This window comes from Pelobates fuscus, chromosome 3 (assembly GCF_036172605.1).
Source record: "Pelobates fuscus isolate aPelFus1 chromosome 3, aPelFus1.pri, whole genome shotgun sequence".
In the NCBI taxonomy this organism is placed as follows: Eukaryota; Metazoa; Chordata; class Amphibia; order Anura; family Pelobatidae; genus Pelobates; species Pelobates fuscus.
The window spans coordinates 80903015-80930866 of NC_086319.1; the positions used below are offsets into that span (position 1 = coordinate 80903015).

General features: G+C 41.3%; 1 protein-coding gene across 2 annotated transcripts in view; it reads right to left on the bottom strand.

Annotated features, from left to right (window-relative positions):
* Positions 1-4963: 4963 nt before the first annotated feature.
* HK3 (hexokinase 3) overlaps positions 4964-27852 on the bottom strand; it is a 102014-nt gene continuing 79125 nt past the window's right edge. For both annotated transcript variants that reach the window (XM_063447290.1, XM_063447292.1), the window contains exons 13-19: positions 23711-23830; positions 23514-23609; positions 23275-23374; positions 15979-16162; positions 10532-10687; positions 9261-9494; positions 4964-5255 (exon numbers count right to left, since the gene is read on the bottom strand). In XM_063447290.1, the coding sequence (XP_063303360.1) occupies positions 5105-5255; positions 9261-9494; positions 10532-10687; positions 15979-16162; positions 23275-23374; positions 23514-23609; positions 23711-23830 (1041 nt within the window). In that variant the 3' untranslated portion in view covers positions 4964-5104. The remainder of the gene's footprint in view (positions 5256-9260; positions 9495-10531; positions 10688-15978; positions 16163-23274; positions 23375-23513; positions 23610-23710; positions 23831-27852) is intronic.

A 27852-nucleotide genomic window follows, 5' to 3' on the forward strand; every position in this document is an offset into this window, starting at 1 on the left:
GCGACTCCGCTTTACGTCTTCTAAACTGCTTCTTAAATGATTCTGGTAAAGCTTTCCTTCCTTCCTTCATCTGTTTTAACAATTCATCCAGTTTTGAACCAAAAAGTCTTCCTGGTTCAAAGGATAGGTCACACAGTGAATTCTTAGATGCTGTATCTGCTGACCAATTTTTGAGCCAAAGCGCTCTTCTGGCGACTGTTGAAGTACCTATATTCTTGGCCGAAATTTTTAGGCTTTCTGCAGACGCATCTACCAAAAAATCAGATGTCATCCTGATATTCTTTAATAGCTTTACCGGGTCTTCCTTAGTTTCTCCCGTATAAACTTTTTCAAGTTCTTCCAACCAAAGTCTTTGGGCCTTGGCAACAGATGACCCCGTAATCAAAGCTTTAGCTTGGGCTGCAGAAGATAAGAACAACTTTTTTAAGGAGGAGTCAATGCGTTTGTCCATGACATCCTTGAGCCCGCTTGTGTCTCCAATCGGTAAAGTAGTTTTCTTAGAGATTTGAGCAATAGGAACGTCCACTACAGGGACCGTATCCAGCTTACAGTCTTGCTCCGATGCTAAGGAAAAAAGAGTTTTAAAATGTCTAGACAGAAACGGCTTGTGACTAGGGAATTTCCACTCTTTTAAAATCAATTCCTTAATCTGTGGGAGAAAAGGAAATACTTTGGACTTTTTCCCTGTTTCCTCAATTCCAAAAATGCACTGCACTTCTTTAATCAATTTCCCAATTGCTTCATCTGGGAAGGCAAACTCCTCGTCTGAAGAATCACTACCTGAAATTTCCTCATACTCAGAACCACTAGTTACTGAACTAGTATCAGAAGCTTCCCAAGATCTTAGTCTTTTCTTAGCATGTTTTACAACTTGCGAATCTTGGGCAACCGAGGCCTGGACTGACTGTAATGCAGCCGACTGCATATCCACAAATGTTTGCTGCATACTTTGTTGCAACCAGCTGAGGAAAGTAGACATTTCTGTTCTTTTTGCTTCCTCTGAAGCTTCTTTAGAACACACTGAGCAAAGTTTCTTTTTTTTTTTTTTTTTTTTAAATTCTTTATTTTTGGTATGCAGGTAGGTAGGTACAACAGTGCCTGTGTCGCCACAACGGCATTCGCAGGCTTGTTATTCATTTACATATTATAACAGTTGTGGCTGATTGAGTATGCATACATTTTTAAATGAGTATGATAACAGTACAGTGAACGTATAGTAAATAACACAAGGCAACATTGATGAATGACATAGCAGGTATTGTAAATGACAAGATATGCTGCACTTTTTTCTCTTTTGTAATAGTTAAGGTTGCAAGAGTAAATAGCCCTATTGTATAGAGTATTATATATCATGACATGCCGTTTGAACAGACAACGAGTGCTATAGATTATGCATGTATAAGGTACAGTAGTTTAGTTCATGCTAAATTGCAGTAGGAATAACTTGGTTAACAATTTTGGTTAACGAATGAGTATGTGTCTAACTATGTGGACTCTATGAGACTGTGGGGACATATGTGTACTCTGGTGCTAAAGATGTAATAATGATACACTGGGTAAATGGCATATACACAGAAGGGACTGGCTTACTGCTGTATTTAGAGTCCTGTATGAGTGGATCACCCCACTCCCACTCTCACCACGATAGTCCCACTGTGGGACCAAAGTCCCGCTTTTTGCTGATGCCCCCTCCATGGGGTCCAGGTCTCCATTGGAGCTGAGGTGCATTGCTCGCCATTGCTGTTTTCCTCGTTGCCGCACACATAGTCCTGGTAGAGGATGGTGGAGTGGGCCCCTTCGTGATGTATGCCAGGTGCCCGGTCTCTTCTCCCTGAGGCTCTCTGAGCGTGGGTGCATTGGTAGCCTGTCCTCAATATTTTGGCGGTCGGTCGGGTGTCCCTCTCTTGGGGTCTCCGGCGCTGGTGTGTTCTCACTGCTTTTGTGGGGCTGTGCTTCGCCAGGTGACTGCCAGCTTGGGGGGTGCTCTGGTACTGTGCTTTCCCCTGTCGATGTTGAGGTCGGACCGGCAAGGGGGTTCCCAACCCCTGTTTCCGGGGTTTGCTGCGCCACTGCTCGCGGATCACAGGGCCCTTGGCGGCCATCTTCCTCCAATCGGCTCCTTTTTTAAGTCGGGCTTCACCCGCCAGCAGGAGCGTTGGGGTGGTTTGCACCTTGGGCGGGGGGGGATGCATCAGTTTGTAGAGTTTAGTCCAGAAATCCGCAAAGATCCGGTCTATGCGACCCGGGTCCAGCACATGTGATGTCGGAGATTCTTCACGAGTGAGTTTGGCATCCGCCATTTTGTGCCAGTGTGGTTGCTCCTTCTGGTGCACCATTGTCTCCGATGTCAGAGGTAAGTGCCCTGCTTGTGCCGGGATATCCCCCACCGGCAGGGGGGGGGGGACCAGATGGTAAGTGTCAGTTGCAGGCTCCGGATTGTGCGGACGTGGGGTTGAGAGAACGGCCGCTTCCCCCGCATCCACGCCGCTGCTTAGGCCGCTACGCCTTCCAGCCGCCCCACCCGAGGCTTCAGTGATCCCGGTGGCTTGCTCCATGCTCCCGCGGGTGCCCTCAGGCAAGTGGTGAGTAGCAAACCGGGTCAGCTCCATTATTTCACGATTGTAATAGTTTGCATGCAGGAGCTCCGGGTAGATGCGACCGTCTAGCGTGGCGGTCAGGCTCCGCCCCCAGCAAAGTTTCTTTTTGTAACCATCTGGCATAGGTTGGCTACACACAGAGCAGATTAAATGCTTGGCTTTAGATGAACATTTCCCCTTTTCAGCAACTTTATCCAAATTTTCCGGATTAGACATACTGAAAAGAGAAAACAAAAAAGGGAAAACAATCAAAATTTTTCTCCTTATCGATTCAGGCTAGGACCCATTTAATTAAAAACTTAATCAGTCTTACCTTAAATGGCCTGAGAGTGTGTTGGAGGGCAGGTGAGATAACACTCTTTACAACCGATCTGAGAGCTCCTGGCAAACAGAGGTTGCTGCTGGTGAATGCTCATATAAGTCCTGAAACCAAAGAGAACGCCCAGTTCAAATTTGGCGCCTGAATCAAGGTTCGCATTGCGCATGCGCATAGCGCTCCGCGACTCCCTAGTGGAACGCAACGCAACCTGTGTGTGCGTTCCACCGCAGGACTTCCCAGCCGACGCACGCCTGCGTCTTTCGTCAGACCGGCACCTGGCACGGCATTAGACGGCAACATAAAACTTGAGGGACCACGCCGTCCGGCGTGTTAAAGGCTACTTACCCGGACATGAAGGAAGCAGTGCCCCCAGAGCCTCAGCCCTTCTCACCTGCTTCCTGGAGAACCTCCTGTCTAACCTCCCCTGCCGGAGGCAGGCAAAGAACTGGGTATGATCAGGAGGAGCTGCTACTTATGGGAAAGGAGGTAATTAGGGGAGGGTTTAAATGTTTGGAGATTTGCCTGCCTGTTTTTTCCCTCCAGATTGGATATCCCTGTGGTATAAGCACTGCCTCTAATCTGAAGGGAAAAAAAGGCTTTCATTTTCAAACAGATATCAACTTGCTTTAGAAGTTTTTTTTTATCTCCTGCTCCGTAAATGGAAGTGTAATCACACACTGGAGGCTTCTGCAGGCTGTAGAAGGTTATTAACAAAGCAGGATATAAATTCTAAAATTACACAGAATGTGCAATAAAGGAAGATTTAACATTAGATCTCTATTTACAGGAAGTGCTTATCCAGTCCTAGTCATTTCTCCTTACATGTAATTTGCACAGCCTTCTAAAATAAAAGGTATTTAACTTCTAAATGGCAGAGAATTGAGCAGTGAGATTGCAAGGGCATGATCTAAACACTAAACTGCTTTTATTAAGATTTTTTTGGTGCCTATAGTGTCCATTTAATATATTATAAAGCAGTTGAAAAAAGAAAAACATTTTCTGAGGTTTGATTGTTGGTATTTAGCTTGACTTCTGACCCAGAACATAATTCCCGTTACAAGCCCCAATAATGACTAGACACTTGTATATTGGATAAGGGCAACGGCCACAGCTTTATTTAAATCAATCAATGCGCCAGCATTCCTTCCACCTGTCAGCTGTTGGGGTGATTGCCCAACAGACAGGCAATACATATAATTTTCCAGGGTCTTAGACAGCCTGACTTTCGCCATCAGGCCTAGCAGGCTGTGACTCCCCAAGCCAACTCGGCACTTCCATCACTTGCGCTAGCCAGGAAACAGCATGCTGTGACAAAAAGAACAGGAACACCAAAAACAAAAGAACAAAGACCACAACAACCAACAACATTAACGGAGGGAGGGAAGCTTGTTAAACCTAGGGTCCTTCTTACAAGTGGTAAGTACCCTCCCTTCTGGTCCCCTTTTTGCAACATTGTGTCCACATTTAACCATCCCCTACTATGGGCAGCAGTCATGCCTTCCCCTCAAGGTCAGTGAAAGGGAATCCTATATCTCAAGTAGCCAGAGGCATATGGATTCTCTGCAAGGAAGGACCTGATCCTCAGATTGGTTTTTATATAGGAGATAGGTTTATTCACTATTAATTTGCAGAATTACACTAAGTACTTTTGTTTTTTCTTTTAAATAGATTTTCAATACTGGATAAGTGGCATAACACCACCTTACAAGTATAAAATGTAGAGCAAACATTTTATTTCATATAAAATGAAAAATAAATAAACATTGTTGGAACCATTTTACTCTGGAGTACAAACAAAAAGTCAATTATGATCTGTAGACAAGCAAAATCTAAAATGAAGTCTAAAAAAATGGCAGGTTCTGCTTAAGTCTAGATTGGAAAATGCTCAATGTGTTACCACAAAACACCGCTAGCTTAGACGAGGATTTGGAAAATAAAATGTATGTAACATTGCTCTCATTCTGTTGTGTCATTTCTGTGTGATTGCCTGTCGAACAGGAAGCATGGTGTGGCTCGAGGTTTGAAATAACTTTGACGGAAAGAAAAGAAAGTTTATGCAAAAATATTTTATTTTATTTTTATAACGTTAATCATAAATACCATCATAACGTACCAAAGGTTTTCCTAAAACTTGTATACATTGTAAATGCAGAATATAAGCATCAAACTCCGTTGAGGAAATTTTCGTTTAAGCCGCTCTAGCCTCTGCACCAGCAATACGACAGGCCACGGCAGTGATCAGTGCTGCCCCTTTGCCAGAGCCATCATCAGAGCGCAAGAAGGTGACATCGCACTGGGGAGCCAGGATCTTCACAGTCTCTTGAACATTGACTGCAAAACTAAAAGTATAAAATAAATATTGTATAAAAACACAACCGCAGATATATAAGCACGAGAAAAAAAAATAATAAAAAAAATAAATAAATATGAATGAGTAGACAAATCTGGGTAATGTCCCAGAATCCTAACACAATAGGACTACACATGGAGATGCCCGAGAAGCCATTTGAGTGTGGGAGTGCAAAGGAGGGTGGCTACAAAGAACAAGACCAGGTTTATGGCTTTTCAAATTCACAAGTTCCATATTACGGTTATGTTTGAATCTAGAGAAAGAATGCAGAACACAAAGCTCTCAAGATGGGAACAGGAGGATGTGATGGCGGAGTAAGGAAGTAGCCAAGAGTACCTGAAAACTAAAATTGGAAGGCACACCATTAAAAACGCAACAAACTGCACTTACAAATATAATTTTAGAAAATGTGAAAGACAATCTGTACATTGTAATCCAGGTCAGTTCAATGACAACACCATATTCTAACCATGTGTCTTTTTTTTTTTTTTTTTTTAAATAAAGGATTAATCGATCCCTCTCAAATAGTAATTTACCCAGTGGAGCCCTAGGGTACTGGAATCCACTTGACCAGGGGTAGGCAACCTTTGGCTCTACAGATGTTTTGGACTACATCTCCCATAATGCTTTTACAGCCATATTGCTGGCAAAGCATCAAGGGAGATGTAGTCCACAACATCTGTAGAGCCGAAGGTTGCCTACCCCTGCACTTGACCAACAATCTTCGTTTCGTTTCAGGTTTTTCTCCAGAGTAAACAAATGAAGTAGACAGATGTGTCTGAATAGAAAACTATAGAAACATTTTGCACTTCATTATATAAAAGCTCTCCTCTGTTCTAGCTGCATTAAAAATGCTAAATACATTCAATCTAAATTCATTAAAACAGGTCATTCTATAAATAAATTGGAAGTTGGAATTTAAAACCTAAAGGAAATAAAATTTGTTAGAAAGGAGACCTGATATTTAAACTGGATATCGGTAGCGTTCATCATCTGTAACTTTCTGTACAATCATTCTCAGCGACTGGGAGGTCAGTTTAAAAGTGGACGTTTGCTTTACTATATTTAAAAGTACCACATCACATAGCACTTTCCAACGGGATACACCATTCAAAAAGTATATAATGGCACCTGAAAATGTGCAAAGGCAAACTACACAACTAAGGGAATGGAATACTTTAATTATGAAGAAAGGATAACAAGTTTAAGATCAGCTTAGTCTAGAAAATGCACCTCAGATGGGACATTAGAACACTGCATCAATACATTAAGGGCCAATACAAACCGTTGTCTGGAAATCTAATAATAAAGAGAACTATAGATAGAACTCAAGGATGTCCATTTAATCTAAGGCAAAGGAAAGGGCTTTCTACAGGAATAACAAATATGTGGAATTATCTGCCTGATGAGATGGTTTTATCAGAGTCACATTTTTATTTATTTATTTATTTTTTAAATAGCATGATATTCAAGGATATAATTTTTTTGTATTTTTTTTTTTTCAAACTTGAAAAGTTTATTGATTTTTGTGACGTGTCGGGAGAGTGGTAAAGAAGGAAAAAAGGGAGGGGTGGGGACATATTTTTCACATATGATCACATCTAAGAGGCATATATATATATATATATATATATATACATACACAATTTGAACAGACCAAACAGTAAAGATCAGTGGGACATTTACAAGGTACAGTATGTCTACATCTCTAAGGTTGTGAGACCTGTGGAGTAGTTTACGAGGTAAGTCAGATATGCGGCCTGTGGTGCTGGTATGTGTGAATCGAGAACTCGTTACTGGGGAGAGGCTACGTGTGGGTAGCTTCGGTCATGTGTGCCTGCATATGGTGCAACATCAGTTATCCATCCCATTTCTCTTTTGGGATTATTGTTAGGGGAGAGACCCATGGGCCTAAGTTCTTAAGTTGGAAGCACAGATGTTCGACATTACTCTTTTTGTGGTTGTTGGCCACTTAGCCAGGAGTTCAGTCAAGGCATGGGTTTAGTACAGGTATACCAGGAATGAATTCGTATGCCTTAGGCTATAGAGCAGAATTACAAGGTTACATAGTCAAGGGTTATCCAATCTCCATGTGTCCCACACATCCTAGGCCACTTGTCACAGCATAGATGGAGGAAAGAGCAACGTAAAGCCTTTATCATAGAGACGTTGTTTGTCAAGGGCATTTATCAATTCTCGTATTGTTGGCGCCACGGGGGATTTCCATGCTGTTGCCATTAGTTTTTGGGTGGACAGCAGGATGTGGAGTACCAGTTTCTTTTTGCCCTTGGGCAAGTCTGGTGGGAGATCTAGAAGGAGGAATTGCAAGGTTTCAAATTGGATCAACTACTACTCGTATTAGGGATTGGATCTTTCCAATATAGAGTTATATATGTGCATTGCAACCACGTGTGTAACATGCAGCCTTCTAGTAGGTCGCATTTCCAGCAGCGTGGAGAGGTGTTTGGAAATATTCTACATAATCTCGTTGGCACCATGTACCAGCAGTACAGCATTTTACGATGTTGTTCAATATGGGCAGAGTGCTTAATTAGGGGCAGAGCCAGCATGATTCAAACACAGCCCTGGCCAATCAGCAACTCATCATAGAGATGCATTGAATCAATGAATCTCTATGAGGAAAGTTCAGTGTCTGCATGCAGAGGGAGGAGATACTGAATGTTTGGATGCATTTTAGGCAGCCATGACCCAGGAAGGATCTCTAACAGGCATCTGAGGAGTGTCCAGTGAAGTTATCACTAGGCTGTAATGTAAACACAGCATTTTCTCTGAAAAGACAGTGTTTACAGCAAAAAGCCTGAAGGTAATGATTCTACTCACCAGAACAAATCCAATAAGCTGTAGTTGTTCTGGTGACTATAGTGTCCCTTTAATACACATTTATTCCCACTGTGTAATAGTGTGTGTAGAGAGGATACTAGAGGCTTCTAGTATGATTGTAGTTGTAGGTAATATTGGGAGGCATTCGGTAGTGTGTATGAGAAGGAGGGATCTAACCGCCATTCTGGGCTGGACGCCGCACTGAATAGTCACACTTGGCGTGAGTTCCATGTGAGAATCAGATATTGTGCTGTTAAATCTATTTTCTACCCAAACAAACAGCAATTTACATTCTGGAGAGAATCTGTGTCTATGTGAAATATAAAATCAACACGGATTTCCAGTTAAACGACAAGCAGCACAAACTTGTGCGGCCTACCAGTTGATGCAATTAGTGGATCAGTGGATTAGTCTCACAATGCCCGCTCTTATATTAATCACCAATATTGTCACATAAAGTTGCCACTGGTTACGTTTTTAAGTCTCAGAAATGTATAACTGCTCAATTCTGAAGACTTGAATGTACAATCTACTAGGGTTCAAAACTACCCATTGTCACTGGGGAGTGAAAATTCTGCCTTGGTGAGTAGAGATTCACACCTGACGAACAAGCCTGGATCCTCCAGCCCTGGAGTGGTAAGTAACTTGAAATATTAAAGTGTGATAAAAAAGCTCTACTACATATGGGTGGACAAAATAAAAATAAAAAAAAAAAACAGTAAAAAAAAATATGCAACAATCTTTTGTATTGACAATTTTCCTATCTCAATCCCTTCAAGGAGAACCTGAATAAAACATTGAAAATTACATAGGATGTGTGCCAACCTTTTCATGTAATGAAGTTTTCTTTTCAATGTAGATTAAAGATTTAGCAATACTGTCAACTTTGTGCAAGCTAAGCACAGCCAGGGACACAATACAAATGAGATTCTTATCTTCCATTAATTAACTATGTTGCATGGCAAACAAGAACAAGATTTTTAACAAATTAATGAAAGGGAGTCCAGATGGCGGTACCCAAAACATATACAAGCGTAATGACCTATTCACATGCAAGCAGACTTTATGGACCACATTGAGATGTCCTAAGAGGGTACACCATCTAGGCACTAATTATTTGAAGAGCTGTAGAGAGAAGGAGATATATACTCACTGAGGATGAAGTTTATATAAGGTTCCATCCACTCCAACAGTGGTTTTTAGGTTGTCTAGCCCACGATTTTCTCGAATCTTCTCAACAACAGCAGCAATTCCAGCAGCGCACATTTGAGCAGCTCTCTTTGACACAATGGTACACACCTCCTTAACCAGTACTGTGTCATCACATGTACTACGCAAACCAAGGTCAGTCAAGATTGACCTAACCTGCACCAGGCCCAGTGTATCACTGTAAATGGGGACAGTATGAGTTTGCATAAGAAATGTCGCACACAAAGATATTGCCCAAGGGAACTGAATAGAGATTAAACAATCGCAGTGGGAGATTGGAAGAGTAAAAGCTTGAGAAGGAGTTAGGAGGCCCAAAAAAGCTGAAATTAAACACAGATAAGAGTATGATACAGACTGAAGATTTGATGAAACGAAATCGGCAATATGGGATGTAGATGAATAAGTGGTGTACTATATAGACTACACAGAGAAGAACTGCTCCATTAAAGATGACGGGGCATCAAAAGAATGAGGACCAGACCCCACACAAGATAAGTAAGCAAAAGTAGAAACATTAGTAAACAAAGCATTTACAAATAAATACATACAATTACATTTGTCCATAGTGTTGAAGGTCGGTATATTAAAAAGTAGTACCTCGCTTTACAGAGCTGCTCTAATACAGCACTTTTAATTTAATTTTAATTATGCACAGTGGTTTTTTCTTGTTTTTCTGAAACTTTTTGTTATAGCTGGATCTCAAACTTAAAGATGTTTACACGATTATAAAAGTTTATGTAATTGGGCTTTTATATGCACTAGCAAATAAACAAGTCTGTGATGCTCTTCATAGTGCTAGTCACTATACGAGAGTGATCTTTAAAACACTGTATACCATTAAAAACGAGCAGATGAATCCAGGAGGCTGGAGATTAAGGGTTTAATAACAAAATGGGCTCAAAAAGGTTGGCCACCAAGCAAACCATCCAAACTTAAAAAGCATTTACTATTTAATTACAGATACCACAATATAAAAGCTTTAATAATTCTGAGATTACATGGATCAGATAAGAAAACTATGCACTCCATTACTGAACACATGTCACACTATCGAAATAAGCATATAGTTAAGCGCACAAACAGGGGTAAGTTACATGACAGCCACCAAATGCAACTTATTGAGAGCTGGCTGCCATGTAAGGCTCTTAATCAGTTACACAGAGGATGATAAAAAAATAAATAAAAAATAAAATATATAGTTTAAGAGAGACTTGCCTCTCAATGAGGGAGAGAAACTTGGTGGGAAAGATATCTCTTTTTTTTAAACTGTCTGAGATTTGGCCTCCAAACAAGATTCCAGATTTAGTGAGGACAATGAGAATCTGGCGAACGATTTCTCCAAGGTACATTCCACTAATCATCTTCTCATATCTGAAGGGGAAAAAAGAAAAAAAAAAAATGTAAAAAAAAAAAGCTAAATAAATAGAATTTTTTTTGATAAAAAGAATAGAATGAAAATAAACAAAAAGGAATAACCTGAAATACTCAAATATTGAATGAGTATTTCTACACTGTCGGTAGAGTTGATGGAGAATTTGAGGTTTATTGAATACTTCTCAAAGTGTTGCAGAAACACAGCCATGTTGCAAACATAACAATAAGCACTATGAGCATAATAAAAAAAAATGCATGTGACTGTGTGTGTGTGTATGTATATATATATATATATATATATATATATATATATATATATATATATATATATATATCTATATCTATCTATATCTATCTATCTATACAGGTACAGCGAATGAATGATAGATTCCCCTTAGAACATATCCAAAGTTGAGCACAGGTAGATAAATCAAAGTGACAGATCTCTGACTTGTTTGTGCTGAGCATAGATGAACCCTGTCTGGTTATCCACACCAGTTATGCACACTTGGCAAACTCCTAAAAAATAAAAAAGTCCACAAGAGTCGAACTTCTTAAAAAAAAAAATAAAAAAAATTTAAGGCAGGCCAAAAAATAAAAGTTACAAAAAAAACTCTCCAAAAACACAAGTTTAATTTTTCTTACATTTACTGGTCCGAGAACAATATCGTGAAAAAAATGTTCCGTAGTCAGTCCATCAAGCTGAACTTTTCAAACATTTCCAAAAATCCATAAGAGGGGTGTAAAACACAGCTTTCAATTCACAAGGTATAAAATTAATTGAAATATACACATGATTTTACAGTACTCTAGATTAAAATTAAATTACCCGTGTTGTTAATAGCCATTACAGCACTAAGAGTACATTTTCCCAGCTCGATGCCTTGGAAATCATACGCAAGATAATCTAATGCCACCTGTATTCATTATTTGTAAAGCCAGTGAATGTGTAAAAACACTGCAAGAAAAGGTGTGATTTCAGCCAAGCATAGCTTCACAGAGCAATACGCAACGTTAAAAAAAAAAAAATAAGATTAACAAAAATAATAAATAAAATATTGCCGCTCAGCAATGCTAAGTGCAAGACAGCCGTGGGCACGGTGCCAACAAAGAGGAGAACAAGGCTCTTCACATATACACTTGACTGACTCGTTTGATCATATATTAAACAATTAGAGGTGAAACTAGTTTTGCATAATCTGATATGACAACTACATGATTTACAAGTAATGACTCGAGCATGTAAATCTAGACTTAAATGCGCCAATCATTAGAATAATGAAAATACAATAAACCGAATCCCTGGAGCCTACTTCAATGGCTTGGCAGCAATAGCCACCCACGGATTAAGTGCCCGCAACACAGTGTCCATTCTTGTTACATTAAGGAATGAGCAGGTTTATTAGTAGAAAACTCATTAACACTGATTTAGATCTGCAGAAAAAGCATCTGTGTATTTGAAGAAGAAAACCAAAAAACCAAAAACGTGCTTTTAGCGCAAGTTAAATTGCACATCAGCCATGGCAGTAGGTGCTAGAAATTGATAGTTGGCAAAATGCAGGCCACAAGGAGTGCTTAAAACATCCACTACTAAATTACAATCAGTCAAAAGAGGAGAACGAAAAGTGTGAAACTATACTAAAGAATTTGTTTTCGGGTAAGTTTTATTCACCGAATAAAATGACAGATGTCAGTTTGCAAATATATAAAAAGCACACATGCGGTTGATTTTACACATACACTGCCTGCTATCTCATATACTAAAAGCAAAATGTAAATGTCAGCCAAGTTTCAACAACATTATTGAACCTAAAAAGTCAACTTTGCATATGTAGAGCTTGTGCAGATTTCTGTCACTAAGACAACATGTACCAAAAGTTAGGTAGCAGAGTCTTCTTTTGGGAATTGCTTCAATCATAAGATCGTACAGCAAGTGTTATAGATGAATATAAAAATATCCATAGGAGTGTGCCAAATTAGAATTAAAATGGAGTTATTTTAATACATAGAATGTGACGGCAGATAAGAACCATTCAGCCCATCTAGTCTGCCCAATTTTCAAAATACTTTCATTGGTCACTGGCCTTATCTTATAGTTAGGATAGCCTTATGCCTATCCCACGCATGCTTAAACTACTTCACTGTGTTAACCTCTACCACTTCAGCTGGAAGGGTATTCCATGCATCCACTACCCTCTCAGTAAAGTAATACTTCCAGATATTTTTTTTTTTTTTTTTTAATTCTTTATTTATGTTGTGCATGGATTGACAAACAGATTTGCATAGCCACAATAGCTGATGTAGTCTTATCAATAAACAATGGTGAACAACAGTGTGGCTTTATGTACAGTGCACATTTTCTTTTGTTTTTAAACATTAGAGTATTATCTTATGAGCTAGAGATATAGGTCTAGATTGCGCATATATTGCATATTTACCATAGGATGTACTATCTAGACTGAAAGTAAATTATAGCATAAAATAAAGATAAAACAATGAATTGAAATACAACACAAGTAAAATAATCATCTCGGCATTCGTGAGACATATTAATTGCAAATGACTACAGTACTGATTATTTGCATTGCTGTTAATATAATAATACACTTGTGGGCATAGGCTGGACGTGTGAGATTAACCAAGGAGACACACATACAGGCTATGTTGAGAAACAGTGGGATTCACTCTGTGAGCTTAAGATAGTTAACTGCTGATATTGTGCCCCTAGGAATAGGAACAGGGCAGCTGGAGCATGTAGGTTTGGGCTCAGTCTAGGCACCCTTCATACACTGAACACATATTATTTTTTCATGTTTAAGTCATATCATGCTAGCATTTGCCCCTACCACTGAAAAACATGGCTAGAGAAGTGGAGGTTAAAGAAAGCGTACCACAGGGTATGTGCCTAAATAAAATACCATATTAGAACTAATTAACGATTAAACAGTGCAGTCCCTGCGTGTTGCTAAAGTATGTGCATCCGCTCTTTGCCTGGGTCAGCCGACCCCCTGTTGAGGTGTTACAGAGTCCCGCAGATGTACCAGGAGCTTACCCGGCGGCATGCCCCTTTGTAAGGTTAAGTCCATGCTGGTTGTGTGGGGCGGACTCAGAGGGCGCCGCTTAGATCTGTTCGGTGTTGCTCAGTCCCAGTGCTGGGTTGAGTATCGCTCCACGAGGGCCCCCTCCGCTTGCCAGGTTGACAGGCTAGGCTGTGCAGGGTACGTGTTTTTGTCTCGGCGGTGCACTAAACCTCGGGTAGCATGGTCATGTCTCTTATTCCGCGTTCCTGGTGTGCAGAGGATAGGAGCGGCAGTGGGGGGTACCGGATTGCCTGGTGAGGGTTCTGGAGTCCTGGCTGTGTTTTGAGATGTGCGGTGCGGTCGCTGGCTGTTAAGGGTTCGATGTAGCAGTGTGGCGGTATTGGCTAGTTTAAGCCTAACAGTCAGCCTTCCTCTTGGTCTGTCTGGGTGGGCCTTGCCCCTCTTGAATCCACTTGTGGTCGCTGTGTTCCGCTGTGGCTGTCTGTGGTGTTGTGACTTGGGAGCTCCCTTAGTTATGTGGGCTTTGTGTGGGCTGTGTCTGGTCGCAGCGGTGCTCCGTTTGGCCGGACCCTTTCTTGTGAGTGGCCATTTTAAAGGTGAGATTGGGGTTTGTCCCCTTTGCCTTCTCGTTTCAAGACCCTCAACGTACCTCCTGATAAGGGTTCCACTTGCCGAGGTCGCAGTAGGGCCTCTAGCTTCTTCCAGATTGCCCCGAATATGCGGTCGTACCGGAGCTCTGTTTCCCGCTCGATCGTGTGCACGGTAGTGGAGTATAGGTCGGCCGCCATTTTGTAGGCTTCGCCCACGGCCTTTAGTTTTTGTTGTCCTGTCGCTTGTGTCTTGTGTGGCTGGCTGGTCTTATAAGGTAGGACCGGGATATCCCCCGCCGGTCCATAGGGGGGGGGACGAGGGCTCCAGATATGTGTCCCCTTAGTGCTCGGCAGCAGGAGAGTGGCCGCCCCTCCCGCGCCCGCCAGGCTAGTAGGCCTCACCGTTGCGTGTGGCGTGGGGTGGGTTAATCGTTGCTTGTAAAGTGTCATTTTGTTAGTCTTGATTTCCCCCATCGCTTGGTGGTCCCAGTTTTGCTTTTGAGTGCCTTTTTAGTATAATTATCTCGCCTTGTTAAGTGTTAGTCGCTGGAGCTGTGAAGGGTTGCTGCCGCTCAGCTCTGCGGTTCCCAGATATTATTTTTAAACCTTTGTCCCTCTAATTTAAGATTGTCCTCTTGTTGTGGTAGATTTCTTCTTTTAAATATAGTCTCCTCCTTTACGGTGTTAATTCCCTTTATGTATTTAAAGGGTTCTATCATACACCTCCCACCCCCCTCGTCTCATCTTTAAAGACCATGGTAAGTTATTCATCTCAGTTACGTTTTTCCCTTCTATAACAAACTTACAATTACTTCTTGTATGTATATATTACACTGCACGCATGACCATTGCTCACTAGTTTCTCTACTGTGGACAACCTAAAGTTTATGTCACTTCGATGCCACCTCCATTTTCTTCTTACATATCCTCCTGGTAACCGAGGAAAAAAAATGGTCTTCCAATTTCTTTCCATTTTTGAAGAAAAGGAAGAGGAGGTTCCCAGCCTACCACCGGAAAGCCCAAGAGAATACAGCAGAGATTGAAAATATAAAAATTAAAGGAGATGCATGTGAACAAAATGTCCAGTACAGAAGACACAAGTTAATGGGCTGGGTCTAAGCAGGATATGTCCACTTCAAAGTTTTTTTGCCGTCTAGGCCTCCAAAGCCTAAATAACACAACAAAATCCAAATGTAGGTATCCTCTAAATGGGGATATTCTTGAGAATACCTGCATTTAAAAATTTTTACAGGCTTTCCCCCCCCCCCAAAAGTAAATGGACTTCCATTCACGGTTGGGCAGTTTATAAAAGTCACTTAGTTTGATTGTACAGCATGCTCATAGCATTTTCATTTGCAGAACGCAACCATTAGAAAAAAAAAAAAAAAAACCACAACAACACATACACAACGTGGTTTGTCTTTAAACTTAAAAGAGAATACACACATCAGGGGTGCCCAAAAGGTAGATCCCCAGATGTTGTGGAACTACAACTTACATGATGCTTTGTCATTCTAAAGTCATGCAATGCATCATGTAAAGGCATGCAAAGAATCAAGGGAGTTGTAGTTTTAAAATATCTGGGGATCTACCTTTTGGGCAGCCCTGCACTACATAATTCATTTGTGACCAATACGGATTTTCATTGTATACCTACTTTTGTTTCCCTGGGTTGATTGAGAACTGATCTACATCACGGTCAAAGTCTGAAATTATGTTTTCCAGGCAACCATTGTCACCAAAGGCTCCCCACTCCATATTGACACACATAAGTCCATCACTTCCTTCCAGGACTTCAACGTTCTTCATTTCCTCCATGTAACAGGCATTTGTCCCTGTACCTAAAATAAACCAATTATACAGAAATCACCGAATGAGTGGGTGTTTGTAACGTTAACCGTAAAGAACAACCTGGGTTACATAGTATTCTTTGTTTATACTAGAATTACTCAAGTAGAAAAAATTAAAGAACAATTTCTAGATAAAGGCTATGAGACCAGAACTTTACAGAACTGCATTGAGGAAGTTAAAAAAAATTGATAGAAAAGACCTTATACGCTATAAAAAGCCATATAAGAAGACCGTTGATAAACATGCACTTAACATGCCTTTTATATGCAATTATAGTGGCAATAATCACAAAATAAATAAAATTGTCACTAAGTATTGGCCTATTTTAAAAGAAGATCCAGTATTATGCCAAATTCTACCCAATCGACCAAAAATGGTTTATCGTGGATGTAGGAATCTAAAACAGTTCCTAGTGAAAAGTAGTTTTAGAGCACAACCCCCAACACACTTTTTAAATAAAAATAAAGGGTTTTATGGGTGTGGTTCCTGCCTTGCCTGTAGGGAAACGAATAATACAAAAAGACATATAACTTCATTTATATATAAAGATCAAAAAGAATTCATCATAAAAGATCAGTTAACCTGATTTTCGAAGAATGTGATTTATATCCTTAAGTGTCCTTGCAATCTAATGTATGTGGGGCGAACAATTAGGTGCCTACATATTAGAATCGCCGAACACATACGTAATATTAAAAAAGGTTTAGAGACACATAGCGTCTCACAACACTATAAAAGATGTCATAATAGTAACCCAAAAGGTTTAATGTTTTGCGCTATCAAATTAGTCTCAAAAAATTGGAGGGGAGGAGATTTCAGCAAAAGAATTGGTGAAGAAGAAATGCGATGCATATATAATTTTAATACACTTATTCCAAACGGCCTGAATCAAGACTTTGAATTATGCCATTCTTTGTGACATCATTTGTAATGTGTTAAACATATGTGTGGCATTCTTTATTTATAGCATTTTTTTTCATATATGCTTGTGGTACATATTAATTTTCTACTATCTAAAAGTCTCTTAATATATTAATATTGCATATTGGCACTTTATCTATATATTACCCTTTTTTTCACTCAAAGTTTTATAACTATACACTTTTCTTGTTACTTATTAATATTGTGATACTGTTCTTATTGATCTCTTTGTGTGATTTTTATCTAATATGAGAGTTTAATATATTTCTATTATGGTTTTTTGCAGTCAGTTTCTATAATTTGTCATTTCGTTTTAAGGGAAGTTCCTCTTTAAATTTTCGTGGGTGGAACGCAGGTGCGTTCCACGGCCGCCATGTCCGCCCGTTTTCTGGAGTATGAGGCGGATGTGGGTAAGAGTGGAACGCATGTGCGTTCCACAAGCGTCTAAGAGCTTAATCACGTGACCGGACAATACAGGAAGCATCAAGCAGCCCGATCACGTGATCGGACAATACAGGAAGCGAACACCGAGCCGGAAGTGATGCGTTCCACTGATGAATTTGTGCGTTCCACGGATGAAAAAGGCGCCAAAATTAAACGTATTAAAGAGGAAAGAGACTGCACATATCAAGTATTCACCAACTGAGGAAGCCTATTAGGCGAAACGCGTCTTGGTGACTTTGGTGACTATATGGACTCTGTTTTATGCTGTTCTTTTATTTCTGGAATAAATTAATTTTTTTAGAAGCATTTATTGTTCCTGTTTTATCCTTCTCATCTGCTGGAGTGGGATTTGGATCTCCCTTAAGGATCCTATTGCTATCCAGACCAGAGCCAGGTTATCTTATGGCTCTACTTTTGTGAGTGTGCTATTTAAAGATACAGTGACCTATCTCCATTTTATCAGATTTACACTATTGTATCTCCCTCTGTTTCTGTTTCAGTTTCATTGTTTTGGCTGTAATATTGAAGAGAGGGAAGTATTTATATTTGCTATACACTGCTCCACCTATTTTTGTCATATTACTTTCTCTTAAGAGGACTAAAATATATTACATGCTGAATTTGTGAATCCTCCCTCCCATCTTACAAAAATACATTTACGAAATGACCAGGATAAAATGGGGATATTGGTGAAATTACTTGGAAAACACTGACATTTGATCTAGTCTTTTGAACAGGTCAGAGTTAAAACTCGTATATAACCAACAAATTTCTTCATAACAATGAGGATCCAACTTAACCTTTTTTTCATCCTGGATTATTGATCTATACTTTAGAAAACAGGGCACAGGTTAAATAAAAATATAGGGTGGCAAGGAAACCCAATCCCATGGGTGAAACGTGAAATGTAAGAGGCTTAAGTCTATTCCCAGAGAAAAGTCTCTGGTAATTCAATAAGTGCTCCTGTTTGCAATAGACTAGAAAAAAAATAAAAATGCTATTTTAGTGTCAGAGAAAAGTACTGGAAAACGAGCTTGATTCTCTTACCAGGGTAAACAATATAATTGGAAGATTAGGTTATGAAGTGAAGAGGAGTGAATTGTAAGCTTCTTTGAAAAAGAATATTTAAAAAAGGAGGTTATGAAGGGGATAGAGAGAGTTCAAGACAATAGAGAAGAAAATTCTAGACCGCTATATAAAATAAATAGTAGTGTAAGAGGTACAAGACAGTAAAAATATATGAAGTGGGGGCGGAGCCAGCGCCTGAATGAGCAAGTCGCACTTCACCGCAGCTCTGAACGTGAGACTCGAAAAGAGGAAAATACAGTGCCGAAATTATCCTCTGGGACCCAAAAATCCGACCCACAGAGGACCCTACACTATGGGGAAAAAAGTTAAGAAGAGCAGAGCAGATCCCAGATCGGGGTCAAAAGATATCGGCACTTTTATGCGCCCGTCTCAGCGGCAAGATCCCGCCAAGATGGCGCCGATAGAGGCCTATACCCCACAATCCTCAGACGAAGACAGCGTCTATGATTCCTTCCAGGTTCCCGACAAGTTATCTACTACATTTCAGCAGCCTAAAGACCTAGGCGACACAGCACCAGCCACGAAAGCTGATATTAAAGCATTAAAGCTGAACATCAAGGCGATGTTCGACGCCGATATGGCGCTTGTCCGGGGGGAAATCTCCACGCTCTCAGGCCGTGTGGTCTCCATTGAGGAGTCCCTCGGGGGCACAAAGATGGCACAGGCGGCAACAGACACAGCTCTGGGACTCTTACAAAAGCAGTGTGCAACGCTGACAACACAAATTGCGGGAATGGAAGACAAAACAAAAGCCAGAAACCTGCGGATCAGGGGAGTGCCCGAATCGGTTGTGAACCAAGAGCTACCTCACTACTGCAGGAGGCTACTAGTGACCTTATTGATCCCACAGCGTCTATGATTCCTTCCAGGTTCCCGACAAGTTACCTACTACATTTCAGCAGCCTAAAGACCTAGGCGACACAGCACCAGCCACGAAAGCTGATATTAAAGCATTAATGCTGAACATCAAGGCGATGTTCGACGCCGATATGGCGCTTGTCCGGGGGGAAATCTCCACGCTCTCAGGCCGTGTGGTCTCCATTGAGGAGTCCCTCGGGGGCACAAAGATGGCACAGGCGGCAACAGACACAGCTCTGGGACTCTTACAAAAGCAGTGTGCAACGCTGACAGCACAAATTGCGGGAATGAAAGACAAAACAAAAGCCAGAAACCTGCGGATCAGGGGAGTGCCCGAATCGGTTGTGAACCAAGAGCTACCTCACTACTGCAGGAGGCTACTAGTGACCTTATTGATCCCCAAGCAAGGAAAGCAAGCAGGGATTGACTCTTGCTTTCGCATCCCCAAAGCACCCAAGGCACCCGAGGAGGCACCCAGGGAAGTGCTGATTAAATTTGTAAGGGACTCTGACCGGGGGGCCCTCATGGGAGCTACGAGAGGCTCTCCTACAGTTACATTTGAGGGAGCAAGCCTGACTTTCTATAGAGACTTATCAAGGCATACACTTACCTGGCGCAGATCCCTCCGCCACATCACCTCGCTGCTGAGGGAACATGCTATCCCCTATAAGTGGGGACCCCACCGTTTAACTACGGAACATGCAGGCAAGACGATCCACCTGACACACAGCACCGAAGCACCCAATTTTCTCCAGTCCCTGGGACTCCCGACACCTGCAGCAGCAACAGGATCCAGCCCAATATGGAATGTCGACAAAATAACCCAGTTTATACCCAGAGAAGCAATGCCGAGGACCACGAACTCCCTAACGCAGGACAAGCGATCGTAAACGCAAGTGCACCTTCAACCTGTCAAACAGGTGCCCTACTACGGGACTATACATGGGACACTGAAAGTTAACTACATCTGCCGGGAATTCATTCTTACTTTGCAGGCAATGTAGCTTATGAAGCTGTTATTAAATTTAGTTATTGTTTTTACACAAGTTAAGTTCCTAAATGTCACAGGGTACCAGACACACTAATGATACTGGCTCTGCAAGCAGATGACTAGCGCTGATGGCTAAGCAGACGCCCCCTCCCCCCCATCTCAAGCCGGTGCGGGGTCCCTCACCTCTACCTAAAGGCTCCCCACTAAAGGAGCGATGATACTCCGCACACCCACTCTGACACAATGGGACCCACACCAAAACCAACGGCCGATACACACACCCCCCCCCCCCCCCCACCTCCCATACACGTGCCCAGGCTAAGCCCGCAACCCCAACACTTCTGAGCAGGGCGCATAACGCTATTCATTAGCCCCCTCCGAGATACTACATGTTTCCACTGTCCCTAGCACGAGGGAGTGAAGCAGGGATTAACTTAAAAAAAACGGGTGGACTAGCACCTGTGCAACTATATCTGTTAACTGTTGGTTATATGGAATGTATTTGAAGCATGTTATCCTTTATGCACATGTTGTAAAACGAATTGCATACTTGCATACCCACAAAAATAAAGAATTAAAAAAAAAAAAAAAAAAATCTTTCTAGCCTTTAAAGATAGTGCACACACACACACACTAAAAATTAATGTTTACATTTTTTTTTTTATTTATATGGCAAATTTGGCTTGTTCATCGGTTCGAAGGTGGAGTGTTAAAATAACTGCAAGGCCAGATTCAGTTGCTACAGTGGCACCGTAGATGAACTACCTGGCAAAAATGGGCCAGAGCCTGCACAAAGATCAGGGACCACAAGGAGAAAAGTCAGGTACCTCAGGATTAGAATAAATAAAGTGCAGAAATTTGACACTTAAGGGTACTGTCACACAGGCCTTTTTAAAATCTGTTTCAGAAAACATCCAGATAGTCTACCACTTAAAGCTGTGGGACCACCAAAAAAGTCAAATACACTCAGCAAACCTTATGGTAGATGCAAGACACCCCAGTCTTCCTGGCCTGCATGGGGGTATCAATGACGATCACAGAAACCCTTTTGTCATGGGATAAAATGTTAAAGTGCCAAGCCATCAGTAATAAATTAGTAAAATTTGTTCCATAACAGTTCAACCATCTCAGACTTTATGCTATTGGTTGTAATTTTCCAGTCGGGGGATGCAATATTCTACAGGTCATAGATTCTCGTGAGCCACATTAGGATGAAAATGGCAAAGGGTTGCATCAAACCGAAGGCAATGAAGTAAGAGACCAGTTCGCTAGCTGCAGGGGGAAAAAAAGAGTTAAGTCTTTGATGACGGGGAAAAGAAGGGAGTTAGAACTGTATGTGTTTTTGAAGTGAGAAACTGCATCAGTCTTGTCTGTGGCTATAATTCTTGGGCAGCAGAGGAGGAGCAGAGTGGATCAGACAATGCATGTATTAATAGCAATGCAAAGTAAATGACTACATCAAAAGGCAACGTGTTATGAAACCTTGAAATGAAAAGCCTAATAGCAGGAGAAGATAAACCAAACGGCAGTAGCCGTGTAGATGAACACAATAGCATATGTAAATTTCCTGGGAGTATTACCAGGCTATTAAGAATGGAGAAAAAAATGCAAGACTTTGAAGTATGTGAGAGAAAGAGAAATAGGAGAGAGGACAGTTAGATGAGAGCAAACAGTGTTTAAGTGTCCCTCTGACCATATTAAAAAGTCAGATCATATGGAGTATAGGGTCACGAGAGGCCAATTTGAAAACATTTAACTTTTTATTACTCCTATATAATAAGATAAATGGCAAAATATTTATCTGGTCGTGTCGTCTCTGTGACCCATAGTCGGCTCCCTACAGCAGTTTTTGACCTGTATCGCACTGCATATACAAAGTCAGTGGACTATAGCAGATGTAGGCAACCTTTAGCACTCCATATGTTGTGGACTTCACCTCCTCTGATGCTTTGCCATCATTATGTCTTTAACTCCTTAAGGACACATGACATGTCTGACACGTCATGATTCCATTGTATTCCAGAAGTTTGGTCATTAAGGGGTTAAAGGACCACTATAGGCACCCAGACCACTTCAGCTTAATGAAGTGGTCTGGGTGCCTGGTCCAGCTAGGTTTAACCCTTTTTCTATTAACCTAGCAGTTTCAGAGAAACTGCTATGTTTATATTAGGGTTAATCCAGCCTCTAGTGGCTGTCTCATTGACAGCCGCTAGAGGCGCTTGCGTGCTTCTCACTGTGAAAAATCACAGTGAGAAGACGCCAGCGTCCATAGGAAAGCATTGTAAATGCTTTACTATGACACTGGCTGAATGCGCGTGCGGCTCTTGCCGCGCATGCACATTCAGCCGAGGAGGAGGAGAGCTCCCCGCCCGGCGCTGGAGAAAGAGGTACGTTTAACCCCTTCCTCCCCCTAGAGCCCGGCGGGAGGGGGCACCCTCAGGGCACTATAGTGCCAGGAAAACGAGTATGCTTCTTACCCATGGAATAAAGAATACATTGTGAGAAAAGCAACCTGGTTAACGGTGGATTTGCAACATCCAAAAGCACTTTAACGTGCCAATACAAAAAACCAAACAAAAACAATGTTTCAACCTAACATTGGTCTTCAGGCCACCAATGTGAGAGTCTATTTAAGCTCTATTTGGGTAAAACGTTACCTTTTACAGTAAGGTGACCCATACACATTCTCTTTGTATTAGATTATCCGGCATGTGCTCAAGTTTGGCTATCTGGTGTAAAGCAGCCAAAGTTTGTGGAAGTGTATTTTTCCAATTACTTTAAGTACAGAGCTTGACTTACCTACAATAAGTCCAATCTCACAAGCTGGATCATCATATCCACAGGACATCATTGTCCCCACAGTGTCATTTACCAGAGCAACCACCATTAAGTCAGAGTTCTGCAAAAAAAAACATAAAAAGCTTATCAGCATAGACCTGCATTATATAGCAGAAAAAGTAAAAAAAAGTAAAAAAAAAAACAAAAAACAAAAAAAAAACACAGAACCATGAACTGAAAAAATAAAAAATAATACACACCCCTTTTCGAACGGCAGCTTCCCGTAGAAGCCTAACAACATCCTCCCCTACACAGCCAGATGCACTGAATCCCTTTGTCCATGTAATCAGAATACCCTGCAAGCAAAAGAAACATTTTTCCCCACAAAAAGTTATATAGAGATATATTTATATTACAAACAAAGTGTTTGTGAAACAGAGCAATTTGATAGCTATACCTGGTCAAGGCTCGTCTGTCTACAGGGAAATGAGAAAGTGAAGCCCAAGGGTAGCCTCCTTCCTCGGAGATCATTTTCTTCTTGAAACTCTGTGATGCAATCAACTATGTGGTCGAAGAGCTGCAGAGATAAAAAGATTACATAGCAGTAAAGAGTTGTGAGAAGAAAGCCTAAAATTAGCTTTTTACAGTAAAAAAAAAACAAAAAAAACACATAATACTGAGTTTTTAAGACGGACACGAAGCTGGAAATCAAGCAAGAGTCAGCCATTCTACTGCGGAAAAGTTAAAATCAACCTGTAAGCCCTCCCAGCCCAACTTGAAAAATGGCACTTTACCATAAATCTAGTCCACTATCCACCAACCCAGTCAAAAAACAAAGTTGGGTTTTGGAGTCCTTTAATTTAGGGATCGATAAATCCCAGTTCCAAATCACCGCTGAGTGCAGAAATTGTCGCTTAGCAATAACTAGTGTTTAGCTCTGCAATTTATTCAACCATCTTATCAATATCAATGAAATTAATATAAGCAAAATTATGGGGCAAATAAAGCACTTCAAAACGATCACAAGTTTCAAACTGGCTTTAGATCTCAGATGCTTTAGCTACAATCAGAAAGGGAGGGTTTGGAAACAATTAAATTCCAAAACGGGCACTTACAACTAAAACCTAAACAACCCATAGCTTGGCTACAATACAATATTAAAGGACCACTATAGGCACCCAGACCACTTCAGCTTAATGAAGTGGTCTGGGTGCCAGGTCCATCTAGGATTAACCCTTCCTGCTGTAAACATAGCCTCTAGTGGCTGTCTCATTGACAGCCGCTAGAGGCGCTTCCGTGTTTCTCACTGCGATTTTCACAGTGAGAAGATGCCTGCGTCCATAGGAAAGCATTGAGAATGCTTTCCAAGGAGACTGGCTGAATGCGCGCGTGGCTCTTGACACGCATGCACATTCAGCCGATGACGGAAGAAGAGGGAGGAGAGTCCCAGTGCAGAGGGAGCCCGGCGCTGGAAAAAAGGTAAGGGCACTATAGTGCCAGGAAAAAGTTTGTTTTCCTGGCACTATAGTGGTCCTTTAAAGCGGCACTGGCACAGTCTGGAGACATTGCATAATTTACAAAGAACTCTGACTGCAAGGTGGGCCGGTGGCAGGGGGATTTACTTACCTGTACCTGTCCCTCGCGTCACCATGATTTTCTGGCCACTCCTCTTTTGCTATGGAGGATCCTGCAAGTTAAAGCGAGTATCTCTGCAGCAGTCACTGGTGACCCCTGGGAGATTGACACTTTTAGATGGTGGTAGCACTACACAGTTTCGAGAAGTGCCAGGCGTAGGAAATATACTCAAAGTCCCTACTTTGTCTCAGTATATCTTTTAACTGGGTGAAAATTTCAGTAAAATTCTAACAGTCAGTATGAGTATTTCAGAAAGATTTTTAGCTTTATAATTAATGGAACAAGTGTTCAGTTTTGCCAAAACAATCTGTCTGTATCTGGCTTTGTCTCAGACAGATATGTGGAACCTCTCAATCTCATTTTTCTGTGTCTCTGCAGGAGGATTTATAAACCAGTGATTGCACGTGCAAACATGATCATACAGTATTTCACAAAAGTGATTACACCCTGCACATTTTTGTTAATATTTTATTATATCTTTTCATGTGACAACACTGAAGAAATGACACTCTGCTACAATGTAAAGTAGTAAGTGTACAGCCTGTATAACAGTATAAATTTGCTGTCCCCCTTAAAATAACTCACACAGCCATTAATGTCTAAACCGTTGGCAACAAAAGTGAATACACCCCTAAGTGGAAATGTCCAAATTAGGCCCAAAGTGTCCATATTTTGTGTGGCCACCATTATTTTCCAGCACTGCCTTAACCCTCATGGGCATGGAGTTCACCAGAGCTTCACAAGTTGCCACTGGAGTTCTCTTCCACTCCTCCATGACATTACGGAGCTGGTGGATGTTAGAAACCTTGTGCTTCCCCACCTTCCGTTTGAGGATGCCCCACAGATACTCAATAGGGTTCTAGTTCTGGAGACATGCTTGGCCAGTCCATCACCTTTACTCTCAGCTTCTTTAGCCTGGCAATGGTTGTCTTGGAGGTGTGTTTGGGGTAGTTATGTTGGAATACTGCCCTTTGCCCCAGCCTTCGAAGTAAGGGTATCATGCTCTGCTTTAGTATGTCACAGTACATGTTGGCATTCATGGTTCCCTCAATGAACTGGAGCTCCCCAGTGCCAGCAGCACACATGCAGGCCCAGACCATGACATTCCCACCACCATGCTGGACTGTAGGCAAGAAACATTTGTCTTTGTTATAAATACAACAGAAAATAAGCGCTCGCTACACAGTGCAAAAAAGGAATGGGCAGCAAAGAATCTGTGAGACTTCCCAAAAATCTCACCAAGAGAACAAATATAGGTAGACAGAGTGATAAACCGTGCCCTATAAAGTGAATATACAGTGCTGATCGTGCAAACAGAGGTATATATACTTATATATCTGATGACATCTGTGACTCCAAAGTATCTTGAAAAAAACAGAAAGAATATACACAAATAGTGCAATATGTAGCAGCAATATTTAATGTTAAGTAAAGTGTGTAAAGTGCGCACTCACAATTAATTGAGCTACGGAGAGCTCTGCTGATAATCGCCTGGACGGTACAATCCCAGTCTGTGGATATATATGGATCTGCAGTTTTTATCCTCCAGTATATATGGGGAGACACAATAGAAAACCTTATGGTGTAGCATGCACAAGCATAAATAAAAATAATAAATTATTAATAATTTATAATATTAATTATTATTTTTATTTATGCTTGTGCATGCTACACCATAAGGTTTTCTATTGTGTCTCCCCATATATACTGGAGGATAAGATCTGCAGATCCATATATATCCACAGATAGGGATTGTACCGTCCAGGCGATTATCAGCAGAGCTCTTCGTAGCTCAATTAATTGTGAGTGAACACTTTACTTAACATTAAATATTGCTGCTACATATTGCACTATTTGTGTATATTCTGTTTTTTCCAAGATACTTTGGAGTCACAGATGTCATCAGATATACAAGTATATATACACCTCTGTTTGCACCATGAGCACTGTATATTCACTTTATAGGGCACGATTTATCACTCTGTCTACCTACATTTGTCTTTGTACTTCTCACCTAGTTGTCGCCACACACACTTGACACCATCTGAACCAAATACGTTTTATCCATGTCCTCAGTCTGCATGTCTTCAGTAAACGGTTTGTGGGCTTTCTTGTGCATCATCTTTAGTAGAGGCTTCCTTCTGGGATGACAGTGCTCAGACCATACGCCACACACTGCATTAAATTGGTCTGAATGGCTAACAGGCTGACCCCCCCCCCCCCCCAGCACTCATACATCTATTTCCTAAAGACAACCTCTGCAGATCACGTGCACTCAACTTCTTTGGTCGACCATGGCGAGGTTTGTTCTGAGTGGAACCTGTCCTGGGAAACCGCTGTTTGGTCTTGCCAACCATGCTACAGCTCAGTTTCAGGGTCTTGGCAATCTTCTTATAGCCTAGGCCAGGGATAGGCAACCTTCGGTACTCCAGATTCTGTGGACTACATCCTCCATAATGCCCTTACACACAATGCTGGCAAAGCATCATAGGAGGTGTAGTCCAAAACAACTGCAGTGCCGAAGGTTGACTATACCTGGCCTAGGCCATCTCAGATCCTCAGAGAGTTCTTTGGCATGAGGTGCCATGTTGAACTTCCAGTAACCAGTATGAGAAAGTGTGAGAGCGATAACACCAAATTTAATACTCCTGCTCCCCATTCAAACCTGAGACCTTGTTACACCAACGAGTCACATGACACTGAGGAGGGAAAATGGCTAATTGGGCCCAATTTGGACATTTCCACTTAGGAGCGGTGTGCTCACGTTTGTTGCCAACGGTTTAGGCATTAATGGCTGTGTGTTGAGTTATTTTGAGGGGACAGCACATACACACTATTATACAGTCTGTACACTTACTACTTTACATTGTAGCAGAGTGTCATTTCTTTAGTGTTGTCACATGAAATGATATAATAAAATATTAACAAAAATGTAAAGGGAGCACCCCAGTTAAATAGTCTCAA